Source organism: Euprymna scolopes, chromosome 4 (genome assembly GCF_053919585.1).
Source record: "Euprymna scolopes isolate OS-2025 chromosome 4, ASM5391958v1, whole genome shotgun sequence".
In the NCBI taxonomy this organism is placed as follows: Eukaryota; Metazoa; Mollusca; class Cephalopoda; order Sepiida; family Sepiolidae; genus Euprymna; species Euprymna scolopes.
Genome location: NC_136485.1, coordinates 71,687,776 through 71,702,455, shown reverse-complemented (window position 1 = coordinate 71,702,455; position 14,680 = coordinate 71,687,776). Strand labels below are relative to the sequence as shown.

At 35.4% G+C, this 14,680-nt stretch overlaps 1 protein-coding gene across 2 annotated transcripts in view; it reads right to left on the bottom strand.

Moving 5' to 3' along the window:
- Positions 1–14,680, bottom strand: part of LOC145268417 (sodium/calcium exchanger 2-like) — a 365,943-nt gene that overhangs the window by 34,967 nt on the left and 316,296 nt on the right. For both annotated transcript variants that reach the window (XM_080123977.1, XM_080123981.1), the window contains exons 12-14: positions 10,449–10,578; positions 5,470–5,560; positions 325–403 (exon numbers count right to left, since the gene is read on the bottom strand). In XM_080123977.1, coding sequence (XP_079980103.1) covers positions 325–403; positions 5,470–5,560; positions 10,449–10,578 — 300 coding nt within the window. The remainder of the gene's footprint in view (positions 1–324; positions 404–5,469; positions 5,561–10,448; positions 10,579–14,680) is intronic.

Here is a 14,680-nt window from a genome sequence, read left to right as displayed (position 1 = left end):
ATCACTGTGTAAAAAAAAAAAAAAAAAAAAAAGGCTTAGCAAATGTAGACAAAGGTGGCTTCATGGAACGTCATCTTCTCTGACGGTGATATACATGCAACGAAAGACCGGTTGTGAATTTGATATTTCCTAGAACCTTGTTTATTTGAAGAAAGTTGGTTCAACCCGCCTAAGGTGAATGCCAGTTTTTTTAAAAAAAATCTATATACACGTATAGAACATAATTCTGATGTTATGATATCGATTTTACAAACATCCTCTATATCCTGTCGTACAACCTTCTCATGGATCGTGATTATAATAAGTAAATAAAATTATACATACGAAGTTAACTGCTCGAGCCAAGACAATTCTTCCTCCTGTTCGTCATCAATTGCTTCTCCTAAATGATGGGCTAATTCATCTGAAAATAAAACGAGAAACCAATTTGTTTTATAACAATGACGTTATTGCATAAGAACGTAAATGCGCAAACTCAATTAAAAATAATTTCGTGTTCGTAAGTACGTTGTAACCCTCCACCCCTTTAAAAAAAAAAAAAGAGATCCGCCATTCAAAAAAATTTCATCTGATGTCGCTGTGGAGAAACTCGAACTAAAATACGTTTTCTTGATGTTCAGGTAAGGATCAATGTAGTACGAGGGGCGTGCAATAAGTAATGCCCAATGACCCCACTTCTCATAGCAGTAGAGCAACGAAACTTGGCACAGTTATTAGTCTTTCTCTACATAGGAACCACCCAGAGTTATGCATTTCTCCCATTGTTTGATGCAGCTCTGGAGACCGTTTTTGCAGAACACCCCAGGTTGATCCTCCAACCACGACGTGACTTCAGAAATCAAGGCTGCATCATCTGGGAAACGCTTTTCTTTCAAAAACAACTTTATGGCTGGGAAGAGGTGAAAGTCAGAGAGTGTAAGGTCAGGAGAGTAGGGAGGATGGGGGAGGATTTCATAACAACACGCCCATGCTTCTGATCTGGCGAGATGCGAGTTATGGACCGGAGCGTTATCCTGCAGGAGGAGGGTACCTTTGCTGATCTTGCCCCGCCTCTTGATTTTGATAGCTTCTCTTGATTTCCTCAAAAGTGAAGCATAATAGGCTCCTGTAATTGTGGTACCCTTTGCCAGGAAATCTGTCATCACTACTCCGTCCTAGTCCCAGAAGACTGTGAGCATGACTTTGCCAGCGGAGGGCTACACCTTGCCTTCTTTGGAGGTGGTGAGTCCAAGTGCTTCCACTGCATTGACTGGGCTTTGGTCTCTGGATCATAGTGATGGACCCAGGGTTCATACTGTGTAATCAGTCTTTTGAAAAACTTTGACTCATCTTCTTGGCACATCTCCAAATTCATTCTGGAGCACTCGACGCGTTCTCGCTTCTGGAATGGTGTGAGCAACCCGGGAATCCATTTGGCAGACACCTTATGCATATGCAAATGGTCATGAATGATAGTTTCCACAGACCCTGTACTAATCTTGACATCTTGGGCTATTTGGCGAATAGTAATGCGCCGATCTTCCAAAATGGCAGCCTCAATTTGACGGACAGATGCCTCATAAATGGCAGAAGGGGGGCGACCAGGTCTGGGAGCTGTTTCCACAGACTTCCAGCCATGTTTGAATTCACGATGCCAGCGTTTTACAAGGTCATATGATGGGGCATTATCACCATAAGTTTCTTTCATTTCATCAAAAGTCTTCTGTGGTGTGTGTCCTTTCAAATACAAAAAGCGGAGCACTGCTCGACATTCAACAGGCTCCATTTCACACCTGACTCAGTTCAAACACCTGTAAAACAGAAACCACAATTAGTTCAGAGCTGTAATTTGCTACATAACCTGTAGAGATATAAGTCATTCCACATGCAAAATTTTAGATAGATCAGATAACTGGAAGTGGGTGAGGGGCATTACTTATTGCACGCCCCTCGTATCTGTTCGGTACAAAGATAGCACAATAATATTGTTCACACTGTACGTCCATAGAATGGAAAGATCTCACAAAGTCCCACAAGGATTTTTGAGACAGACACTCATAAGGAGATTCTGAAGCTAGATTAACCAAAATACTTAGATAAGTCTGTTTCAGTTTGAACAAAGGTGATTCAATATCATGAAATCTGCATTCGTGCTGAATGTCCATAGAATGGAAATATTTTTCAGCACGGCAGCAATGTATAGCCGATGAAGGATACAATTGTGGAATTTCTTCAGGTCACACTTGCAATGAATATGAGTTTGTCTACATTCAGCCATGACAATGCTATTAAAGTAAACTATTACAGAGTCAGTAAACGACGAAGCCGAGCATTTAATCTCACATTATGTGCAATACACAAAAATATAAGCTTGTGTTACTAGATCAGGCTGTCTGAAGATACCGACTCCTTGACCTAAAATGCACCAAACATTGTTATCATTGTTATTTTTCCTTTTGAAAAATCAATTATGTTCTGCAAAGTAAAAAACAAAAAAACAAAATTAAAAAAAAACAACCAATTTAAACTATAAAACAACCAAACTAAATACGATGAAAATAGTTGAAAATTAAACCAATTTAAAGCAGCTTTCCCCCCAAATTACTGGATTCAGGAAAGGGTTGATATGCCGTAAAACGAAACAACTAAAGCAAACGAAACTCAGATTAGAGCTCATTGGAATGGTTTCCATGGAAATACTTATAGGAAATATTTTCTCTTATTGTGGGCGGTGGTTTGTGGAAACATTACAATTGAAGAAGTTGAAAGATCACGTTCTCAGATCGTTATGATTTCATTTGCAGTGTTATCTTTTTTTTTTCATTGCTGCTATTGTTTCACAGAATTGACATCAACAATCCATGAAACACCCATAATGATGATGATGATGATGATGATGATGATGATGATGACTATGACGATCATCATCATTATCATATTCGGTTTAACGTCTGTTTTACATGCTGGCACGTATTGGATGGCTTTAAGAAATCGGCTTCCAAACTAAACTATCTCTGATCAGATCTTTATTTATACCTCTTTCGCCGAAGTCCATTTTGTAATCCCAAAAAGAGAACCGACGGAACTCCTTTACACTAACACCGCAATTCACATCAACAAATCTCAACTTCAATGTTTTCTCTCAGTTATCAAACTCTATTGCCTACCTGCTCCAATTCGTCCCCCTTAAAGTAGCTATTCCCCTCACATGCAAATAAATGTCGCATATGCAAATCCAGTTACAAACACAAGTTCTTTACTTTTTTCTTTCCACGATACCCATACCCGACACGCTAAATACGCTGTCGCTTTTAGGAGTAGTTTTTCCTATTACACATTTTTATCGTTTCTTCTTATGTTTCCCCCCCCACTCTAAACTGTACCTGCTATCTTAACTGTTTTACATCCATTTACTGAAGAACTCTTCATCATTTATTTAACGTGGCCATACCATCAAAGTTCCCTGTTCTACACACAACTTCCTATAATGTCCAGCTCGGATTGTAGAAAAGATTACGAATTTTATTAACGTTTCCATAGGTGGCGTTTTGGGATCACTGTATTAAACTTGTAAGTATGACAAACTTTTGAAGCACACTTTAGATAATCAGGAAACTTCTTCTGTTGTAATGGCTATACTTTTTGTGGTTTTCTTATATGATAACTATAATCATTTGTTTGTCATATACAGGGTGGCCGAAAAGTCTCAGGACACTATACATGTATTTTTAATAAAGCACAGTATTTTTTAATGAAACAAACAGTAAATACACTGATGTCAGTCATAACCTGAAAAAATAAATGAAATAAATTGTTTTAACATTAGAATATTAAAATCAATCATATTTAACAGCATTAAAATATTAAAAATAGAGTGTCCTGGGACTTTTCGGCCACCCTGTACTATAATCCGTTACATCAATAGAATCTACATTATTACATTATGATTAACAGCCTCAGCAAATCACCAAGAGAAAGTACCGTGAAAATTAATCTTAACAAAATATGTTTTGTTTTCGTTTTAAATAACCGATCACTTTTAACATGTCACTTCCGATGACACATCAAATCCCAATTTGACTGACCTTGGCACCAAAGTAAACAGTAACCTTAACCATAACCCTAACCCTAACCTCGGCACCAAAGTAAAGAGTCTAGGTCATTATTGAGATGTTTTTTTTTCTCTCTGTTAACTAAAGTTAAGTTATAGCTAATTGGTTGTGCAATTCTAGGTAGTGTACTCTTCCCGGTCATTGCCTACCGCCATTCGGTGGGAGAGTGAGTAAGTTTATTGCTTGCTGCCCAAAAAGCCTTTACCTGGACATGCAAACGGGGCTGTCCAAGCAATTTTTAATATGCCAAAGTGTTTTTCTTTTACAGGCGCTTAATTGACTCTTCTCACCTTCCGACCTTTTGTCACATCTTCCTGCAATGGGAAGGAAATAAATGAAGTCTAATTTGAATGGGACAAATTATAGATGCTAATGGAACTATGTTAAATGTAACTTGTCTAATACTGATTTATTTCAGAGGTTGCTTTATAAAGATTGTCATAAACGTCAAGGCTAAGAGACACTCGAGGATGAGGGTTAATGAATTTGAAATAATTGCCAGCAATTTATAATGAACACTATGGGAGTATTAACATTAACCAATACCTAAGTTAAATAGACATTGTAATTATTTTTATTTGACTAAATTAATTGATCAATGGTATGGATTGCTTTTAATTACTTATAGGAAATCCACAACAAGAATTTACTGTCATTGGATTTAGTAAACAACAGGGAAGCAGTCCTGCAGTCATGTGTATTGCAGGTGGGAAGCCCTTACAAATAAGCTTTGTACAGGGAAATCCCACATGGTGCTAGGTACATGAAAGGAGAAAGCGAATACTTTTTCATTGCGGTAAAAAAAAAAAACGAGTTCTTGCTGTGAATATCTTATTTGTAATTTGTTTTCTTTTTCTTTTTGTTTTAACTACGCCATTCTTTCTAGAGCTTATACAAAATTTGAACAGAACCAAAATTTGCTGAAACCTAAAACTTAAGTGAGGATTAATTTAAGATTAGGTTATGGTTAATTTAGACTTAGCTTACGGTTAGGATACAAAAAAAAAAAAATAGTTAGATTAAAATTCTGTAGAAGTCCCTTTTTCCTTTTTCAAATATTTTTTTTTTGTTTTAAAGAAACCCAAGTGACTCTGCATTGAAGACTACAGACTTGTGTTCCCTTTTTAAGACAACTTTTTAAGACAATATCCGTACGAATATAATTCCAACTAAGACAAAGTATTTTTTGTAAGGACTTAAATCGAATTACATGTTATGATTCTTAACAACACGCAGCAACGGTCTACTAAAAGAACTGACGAAACAATATCAAATATTGATTTTGTAGGAAGGAAGCTATCGATGACAAAAACCGAGAAAGAGACTAACTTTACTTCGTTATATAGATAGAAGAAGAAGAAGATTGATGCTGACTAACCGTTATTCATGAAGCAAACCACTGCACTTCTTTCTCCAATTCTTGCCCCATTGTTTGGATTACTCAACACAATGATAAAATTCTTACATGTCTGAAAAAAGAAGAAAAAAAAGAGCGATTGTTGTAAAGGTCATCGATCACAATTCAACTCTGTCGACTCGTTTTACTGAAATAATAAAGCGAACACAGAGGTGTAACTATATAAGAGATGATATTAAATAATTTGTCATTATATATTGTTTCTTATTTGAATCCTTTGAGATGAGTAATTTGTGTATTTATTTTATTTATTTGCAGATTTTTATCCCCATCTTCACAACTATGAAGATGTGGATAACGTTCCGCAAATAAATAAAATAAATCAGTCATCACTTTGTAAACAGATTAAAAATCATAGGTCTAAGATTGGGACACAGGTTATAGAACATTGGATTTTAAAATTATATTTGGTATTGCTAATATATATATATATATATATATATATATATATACATACATACATACATACATACACACACACATATATATATGTGTATATATATACATACATACATACACACACACACATGTATATATATCCTTTATTATCAGTCAATATATGTATTTTATTGTCTGTTATTATTAGGGCTATGACAACAGCATATTCTTTTCATTGTTTTGACTCTCGAGTATATATCCGACACATGCACAGTTAATCAATCAAGAGCCACATCACTTTATATAAAAGCATATGAGATATTAAGGGTTACACACCCGAGAGTTAAAACAATGAAAAGAATATGCTGTTGTCCTAGCCCTACTTATTATATATACTAGCGGTGTGTGTGTGTGTGTGTGGGGGGTGGGGGAATAGCCCGGCCTTGTCCGGCCGTAAAATACGCTTAAATATATTTTAATTCATGCAGGTTTCGTATTTATTATTACAGAACCAATTCTATATTTAATATTATATTGCCCCCATTTTATAGTACTGATTTACAAAAGTTAAAACAAACAAACAAAAAAAAAATGACTTGGGTGCCATCAGCTAGAATCGAAACCAAAACATTTGGTGCTTCAACCGCATTCCCTAACATTTGAGCTATCGAGAGATAGAGTAGAAAGATTTAAAATTAAACTACTTCAAGCTATTAATATATTTGCGCATGTGCAAAAGTAATAGAAGTATGTTGGCAAGTTTAAATGAACATTTTGCATTTCAACTTACCGACACATTTATGTACGCGTTATTCATCCATCCAGACAAAGATTTTACTCGTTATAAACCATTGTGTATGCTTACTGTTTCCTGTTAATTTAAGTGTTATGTGACCAGTAGTCTAAGAGTTTATCAGTTAAATATTTTCATGCAAGCACACACACATACATCTACCGTTTTATTTACGTAAATTAGATAATTCCGGACATACATCTATATATAAAGCAAAGTTGTATATATATGTGTATGTTTCACAGTTAAACGATTGACACAAGAGCCAAACATAGTGGATATTTAGAATCTGTGCCTTAGATTTGATGTCCGTATCGATAGCAGAAATTCTGAACATTTTAAAAACTCATTATCCAAATTAAAGTATATAAGAATAACATTAGAAACAAATATGCCGACATTTTTAGCGTTCCCTTTTAGTCAACTGAATAACAACTTTTCACGCCAAATCATTTTATACATATCGGACATCGTTTACTTTGAATAATTAACATTTATCATTTAAAACGTAAAAAATGGATGAGAAACATTCGATAAATGTTCACTAATATATTTTATTTTAATAAGAACCTTTTATTTTATAGTTATGTTTTTCTTTTAAACATTCGCACTATTTTAGATTTGTGCAGAGAGGTAAAAAACAATCTTTACATCAAACCCATTTGCGAGACTTAAAAAAACAATATATTTTCATTCGATCGATGACTTTGTAGATAACGTGTTTGGTTTTCAGTTCCCATACTTTATGACCTCAATGATTCGAATCTCACGTAAAATAATTGTTTTTCTTTAGCTGTAGTGTTCCAATTATTTCATAGCCGACATCGATCATCATCTTGAATAATTTTATTTTAATAAAAAAAAATGTATGAAAATATTTAATAGGTCTTCTTAATTTCTGAACATAGCTATAAAATCCAAGAACAATTAAAAAAAATCCATTAAATAAACACAGTCAGCTTCAGTAAAGTGTTCAACCAAGGGGAGTGAACTATGCAATATTACTTTAGTTGCAAGCTTTTCATATTTTCCGTACAATGTGTAACAAAACAAAAAGAAAGACGCAGAGCACTATTCACTGTACTCAGGTTAGAACACTTCCCCCTAACTCCTCCAAGGGACCTGCTTTTATCGTGCCCGAGCATAGCAGGTGTATCATGTGACAATGTGAGAACTGTGCGAGATCGAAGGCTTTAAAAGATCACGGACGCCATCTTGGATCGCTTGGATTTTTTTCTTCTCAGCCCGCAGGACAGACAGACATAAGGACGCTTTTGAGGTAAGTGTTGATTATTTATTTATCGTTTGTATAGCCACACAAGGCACAAACGCGTAGCCGCTTGCTTCTTTGAAGAGAGCATTAATTAATTATAATAAATATTTTTTAAATAATCACTTGCATCACTTAAACAAGAATCAGCAATCAAAATAGGTAGAACTCTAGCAGCTGTGTCAGGATCTGAATCCCGCACTATCATCTATCCAACATCTCTGATCTTTAGCGAAGATATGCACAGTTTCTCTGTAAAGAGGATTATTAAAAAAATCAAAGAAAAATGTCGTTGTACATGTATAAGGAGCTTATATTTTCAGCAAATTTGACGGCGCTAATGAGAAAAGATAGCGGACTACTATGGGATTCGACGATAGCGACCATTCCATGACTATGTCTTTGAACATATAGTATCTGGAAATGCAACATTTGGATGCAGCTGGGCGGAAGTTGTTGAGAACCTTTGTAGAATCCCAGTCTTTGCTGCAATCAGGTTGAAGGTAAACCTTGCTGAGTCCGAAATGGTAAATATTGATTGTTTGGCAGAATATTTCACGATGTTCATCCCTGAAATCAATTGATAAAGTAAACATTACCAGTAGGGACGAACTCATAATTGTCAACTCCCCAATTTTCGAATCAGCAATTCACACTGACATCAACAAAAATCTTACTAATTTGTTCAACATGTCATCCTGGCCCTTACAGATTGATAAGCAACCGGTATTGTTCTTCTTGCGCAACTCATACGTTTACATGTCTTTACGTAGTGCACCATGTAACTAGTTTATTTTAGACATGAGAAAGTTGGGTTGCCTAACCGGCCATCTGCAATATCAATTTTAATGATGGAAATTGCTGCTAGGCTAGCCAGCCTATTTATTTTGCCGACTTAGTTTTTGATTAACGACCCACATCGCATTGCCAGCTGATGCCTCCTCCATCTGCGCAAATCAGGATCTGGTTGAGAGTATTCTACACGAAGCATTCGAATTTCCTCTTGATCAACTGATCCATAACCTTTCTACCGACTGTGGGGGGTGGTATCGTTCTGGAAAAGACGGAGAGAAAGATATGGGACACGGTCAGGATGAAGACTCTAGTCGAATCCCTAAGAACATTATGAAGCCAACACTGTCTGACTTGCCTTCAAGTTGCAAGTTCGCCATACAGACGTTCGTAGCTAACAGTCTTGCCATCATTATCTGTCGGGAACTTAGTTCCCTGCGATTCATCGACGAGGAAATTAATACGAAAGTTGCTTAACCGAAATCGGAAATTGCAGTTGTAGAGGTGGCAAAAAAATAAAGAAATATACAATAAAGAAAAAAAAACGTCAGTGACTAGATCTAACTTTCACTAGCTAGATTCCAAACTAAAATGTCTAAATCTAGCGAAACAAAATCACTAAATTGGCGACACTGAGAATAGATGAAGCACAATGGTTGCTTCGTTAGACAAAGGGTCGCATTTTGAGCAGTAACAGAGAAAAAGGTTTTCAGACATAGGCAGATTGTAGGACCTCTGGCGACTTGCTTGTAATAAATAACACGTTGGCCAAACGTACATTTCTCGTATACCCTTTCGTGTTGAAGTGCTGGCAGATTTCCCACGCACAGCGCTCTCAATATTATTCGACGAACCCTAGATTTCCTCGGTGTATTCTCATCGATCTTCAAATCAGTTGGCTTCGAAAGAGAGGATGATAAGCGACCAGATGGTCTGACAATGTTTTCCTTTAAAAACGGCAAACCTCCTACGAGGGATGTGATTTGTGTCGACACTTTTGCGACCTCATCACTGACAAAATCTGCAACAAATCCTTGATATGCAGCAGCAGAGAATTGCAAGGAATCAAAATATACCGACTTTCTCAACAAATTTGCGTTTCAACGAATCGCTGATGGAGTCGAGTCACGCATAACTTTCTTAGCAGTCGGAAGCAGTAAGTGATGTGCCACACCGGGGACCAACGTGAATGACCTGGCTTTACAAGCGTTTCACCATCGCTACTATTCATGGAAACGCCTTGGGAAGGGTCATTTTATTGTTTTCCTGTTTTTCTTCATTCATTGAATGTTTGTGGTTACATTTCTTGAAATTGAAATTGCAATTGTAATTGACATTGTACATTTTCCTATTTTTATCAGTAGTTCTTGCTCTTGTTTATCTTTGAATACATTATTTTGATTAAATGTATAAAATTTAAGTGATAAAATTATTCATTCAAAGAAAGCGTTGTTTGTTTCAAAGAGAATTTGTTTGTCACAATGTCCTGTTTATCTTCAAGTTAAACTTTAACTTACCTATTAAATACTGCACTCTCTAAAATCATTTATGTAATTATCGAAACAGATGCTAGTTTAATAAAAACCTATTTTACACCAGAAATCTTTGGCTACATTGGTTAAGAAATTGAATGTTTGCGGCCATGTTCGGCCATTTACGATAAAGCAACTCAAAAGATGTGACAATAAAACCTATAAAATCACTCACCTTTACATCCGAATTGATGTCTATGGTAATAGCTTTGGTTATTTCTCCGTCTGCAAAGTTAAGTGTGTCTTTAGTGACTATATAATCTGCACCGATTCCAAGTTCGCTGCCGCCTAACGCAGTTCCGTCCCTTTGAAATATAAAATAATGGGAATTATTAACAAACACACATCATCTTTACAAGGCCACCTATAAATTCGTAACATTTGCAAAAAAAAGGGCGAGTCACCCCTCTTCAAAATTTCTGGAACAAAATATTGCGGGTCTGCTTCCCAGGTGACTATAATATTGTCGTTTTCAACGTGAACAAAATTTTTTTGTTTTCAATGTGAACACATTTTTGTTTTTAATGTGAACAAATTTTTGTTTTCAATGTGAACACATTTTTGTTTTCAATGTGAACACATTTTTGTTTTCAATGTGAACACATTTTTGTTTTCAATGTGAATACATTTTTGTTTTCAATATGAATACATTTTTGTTTTCAATGTGAACACATTTTTGTTTTTAATGTGAATACATTTTGTTTTCAATGTGAACACATTTTTGTTATCTCAAATAATAGGATTCCACTATCATTACCACATCACAGTATAGGCTCACCGCCCATCTGATATTCATTAACCCTTTATCCCCGAATGGCCTCTAGGCCTTCATAGGTGGTAACTCTCAGTAAAAAAAAATAGATTAGCACTCAGTAGAGTGAAGACCTCTGCCAAGGCTTAACAGTAAAAACAAAAATTACTAAATTAACGTGTAGGATCTCTCCATCTACAGAGATGCGACGTCTAAATTATTCAATAGTTGCTTAACTTAAATGCTTGGTACTGCTTGGACCAGAATAAACAATTTCTATTGGGTTCCTTTATCGGACCTTAGCACATCAAAAACGATATCTTCAGGAACCATGAACCTGTTCATAAAATCTGATTAAAGAACAGCATTTATGCTTTGAACAAAGAGCCAACGAGAAGGCTAAGTTTCCAAACGAATCTTTGTCATTCTGAACATTATCACACCATTTATTGGCGCGAAAACGAACTTCATCTTTAGTCTCTGGCTACAGACATTGGTATGCGGGCAATTTCAAAAGATAGCGACATCTATGAACATGAACATACTCCCAAATATAGCGACACTTTGTCAGTCATGGATTTACTTACTTCTAAATAATACAAAGCTTGCGAATACACTCAAGACTTGAATTTTCGTACAGAATTTTGAACATTTAACAGAACGCGTGATCTGTTAAAACGCATGAACATTTGATGAATTCTTTCATTAAGCCCTTTCTTTTATTCGTTGAGTAAGACGTGAAATAAAGTTGAAAAATATGTTAGAATAGACTTTTGTACGCCTTGGCGAATCATTTCCTCCAATAGGTCATTCTATAGTATCGCACACATCCAATGACCAACTTGTCATTTATTATATAAATTACACAAGAAAATTCATTTATATTACATAAGTTATAAACCAAATCATACATTCCTGTTACATAAGTTACGAAACAGCAGATATGACAGCCAACTAAAAGCAAAAACGATAAAACAAAAACCAGAATCACAAGCGTGCATTTACCCCTTTCGCCATCCAAAAGTTATTAAAATATTGACAAAATATTTTTATCAAAGAAATAAAATGACAAATAAAAAAATATATAACAGGCCGCCCGGAATAGCTAGGTCGTAAAATACGCTTAAATATGATATTTTGGTACGTCACAATCACGTTGACACACCGGTTCTCGACAGATCACCGAAGTTAAGCAACGTTGAACCTGGCCAGTATCAGATGGGAGACCATTTGGGAAGCTGAGGCGCTGTATATACCTTCTGGGAAGGTTGGGCGTGGGGCCAGCACCCTCACCTCGTAAAAAGAACTCAGTCGCTACAAAAGCATCTACAAAGTTGTAGATGGTCTATGCCCCTTAGGGGCTCAAGGCTATGGACGATATTTTAATTACTGCATATTCCGAATTTATTATTATATTATAGTGGACCAAATATATAGTAATGATTTAAAAAGTAAAAAAAAAAAAAAAATGACTCGTGCGCTACCATCGAGAATCGAAACCAAAACGTTTAGTTTACGATTTACTTTTTCCTTTGACGTTAATGATAGTACTATGAAGACATATTTACTGCAAAGCTAAAAAATTAAAACATGAACCAATAGCTATTATGTAACGCATGCATATTCGTAATGCTGTCGTTCGGCCTCCATCTGGCAAATTTCATTTTTTAATTTTCACACTTTTGCATGGATTTTCCCTGGCTAAAACCCAAACATAAAGTTTTACATGGGTTCGAATACCCTCTATATGAAGTTTCATGTCTGTAGACCAAAAACTGGCGGAGGAGTTTTGTAAGCAATTTTTTAAAGCATAAATATATACGCATACATAGATATAAATAGAAAGAATTTTGTGTTTACTATAAGCTTTTTACGCAAATATTGCGCAAGTATAAATCATGTAGAATATCTGCATGAATATAATTACACGTAAAGATGATCATCCCATAAGAAAACCGAAAAGAGAATTAATTAAAGATGATCATCCCATAAGAAAACCGAAAAGGGAATTAATTAAAATGACTGTTTAAAATAATTTTGCAGAAAAATGCAATTCAACGACCAATATATAACAAAGTTTTTTTTTTTACAAAGGAACCACCACTTATCAAGGTCCATAGGCCACTCGAGGATAAGGGTTATTGAGCGAACATTGGTCAAAAGGACAATATCATAGTAATCATTAGGATTGTAAATTTGATAAATTGGATTACTTAATGGGAACGACTCATCAAGAACTTGTTTACATTGGACTTGAAGACAGCCCTATTGTAGTCAGCTGGAAAGCAGGTAAACGGAAGAGAGTTCCACAGGTGTGCAGTTCTAAGAAAGAAGAACTGTTCATGGAATCTACATTTAGGTTTAGGCACAGATAAAGAGTGGGGTAAATTATTGATAGTGCTTACAGCCAAACGAGTATTTCTCGTGAATGTTTGGCGAGGGGGTGACCATAGATTGGAGCTCAGCCAAACACTTGTCATGAAAATAACGATAAAACAGAGGCAGGCTCGCAACGTCTTTTCTGTGAGAAAGAGTCTGTGGCGAAGAGAAAAGGACATCCCCAACTAGGCTACGATGTCTATTTTGAACTCTGTCAAGGCAGGATGTTCTACCTAGCAGCTCCTGCCAAGATGCATTTTCTTTTTAAAAAAATAGAAAAGAGTTTTTAATATGAATATTAATACACAAAACAGCCAAATTTATAGGAGTATAAATTTTGATAATACTTTTATTAATCGATTTATCAATTCCGTTACTAGTTTCGATACCCTTATCGCACAAAAACGAATGACAAATATACTTTACTGTTACATCTACGTTCAATACAAAAACAGTCAAAATTGAGGGACATACACGTGAAAAATTTTCTTCTTTTCTGTATAATTAACCTTTTTCTTGTATCATCCTTTTGTTCATCCAGTAAAATTACTTTTAAATATTGTACACACTTGTCGTGTTACTGCTCGCAAACCAACTATCGCCATATTTTCTTTCAGACCTTATTCTCAATTTGTTACCGCATTCTCATGTGTGAGAATTAAACCTTTCCGCGATAAAATTAATCTCAATAGAGCCCTGTTTCATCATTGAAAACATTATTCCGTAAAGTTATTAGAAGATTGAACACCAAATAATCTTATATAACTTTAACGAATAAAATCATTTACTTAATTTTTTTTTCTAAAAATTTCGACGATATTCTCTTTTTTTTTTTAATGAAGGGTTTTATTTTTTTTCTCTCTCCATTTTGCTTGTATTTACCGTAAGTAAATGATGTGACATTTCTTCTCGTTAACAAGAACGAGCGTATATTTCAATGTATCCATCTATCTATTCTATTAAAAAGTGCCAACCATGCAAAAATGCATCGGATTCGGACTTTAATTAGCACTTGCCAACTAGAACGGATGTATATTTTGCTGCATCGACGATTGAGCATGTAGAGAAAATGGTAACTTACCCGAATAGCATGTATATGTGTGTGTGCTTTGTAGGATTCGGTCGCTTAAAAAAAATAATAATTGCTACTCGCAGTTGCTTTTGTACTTGACGATCACGCGTGAGTAACGCAGACTTTCGGCGGTTCTATGCAAATAAGATTATACCAGACGCATAAAAGGAACTTTGAAGAGAACAGGAGGCTGAGCTGAAAAAAG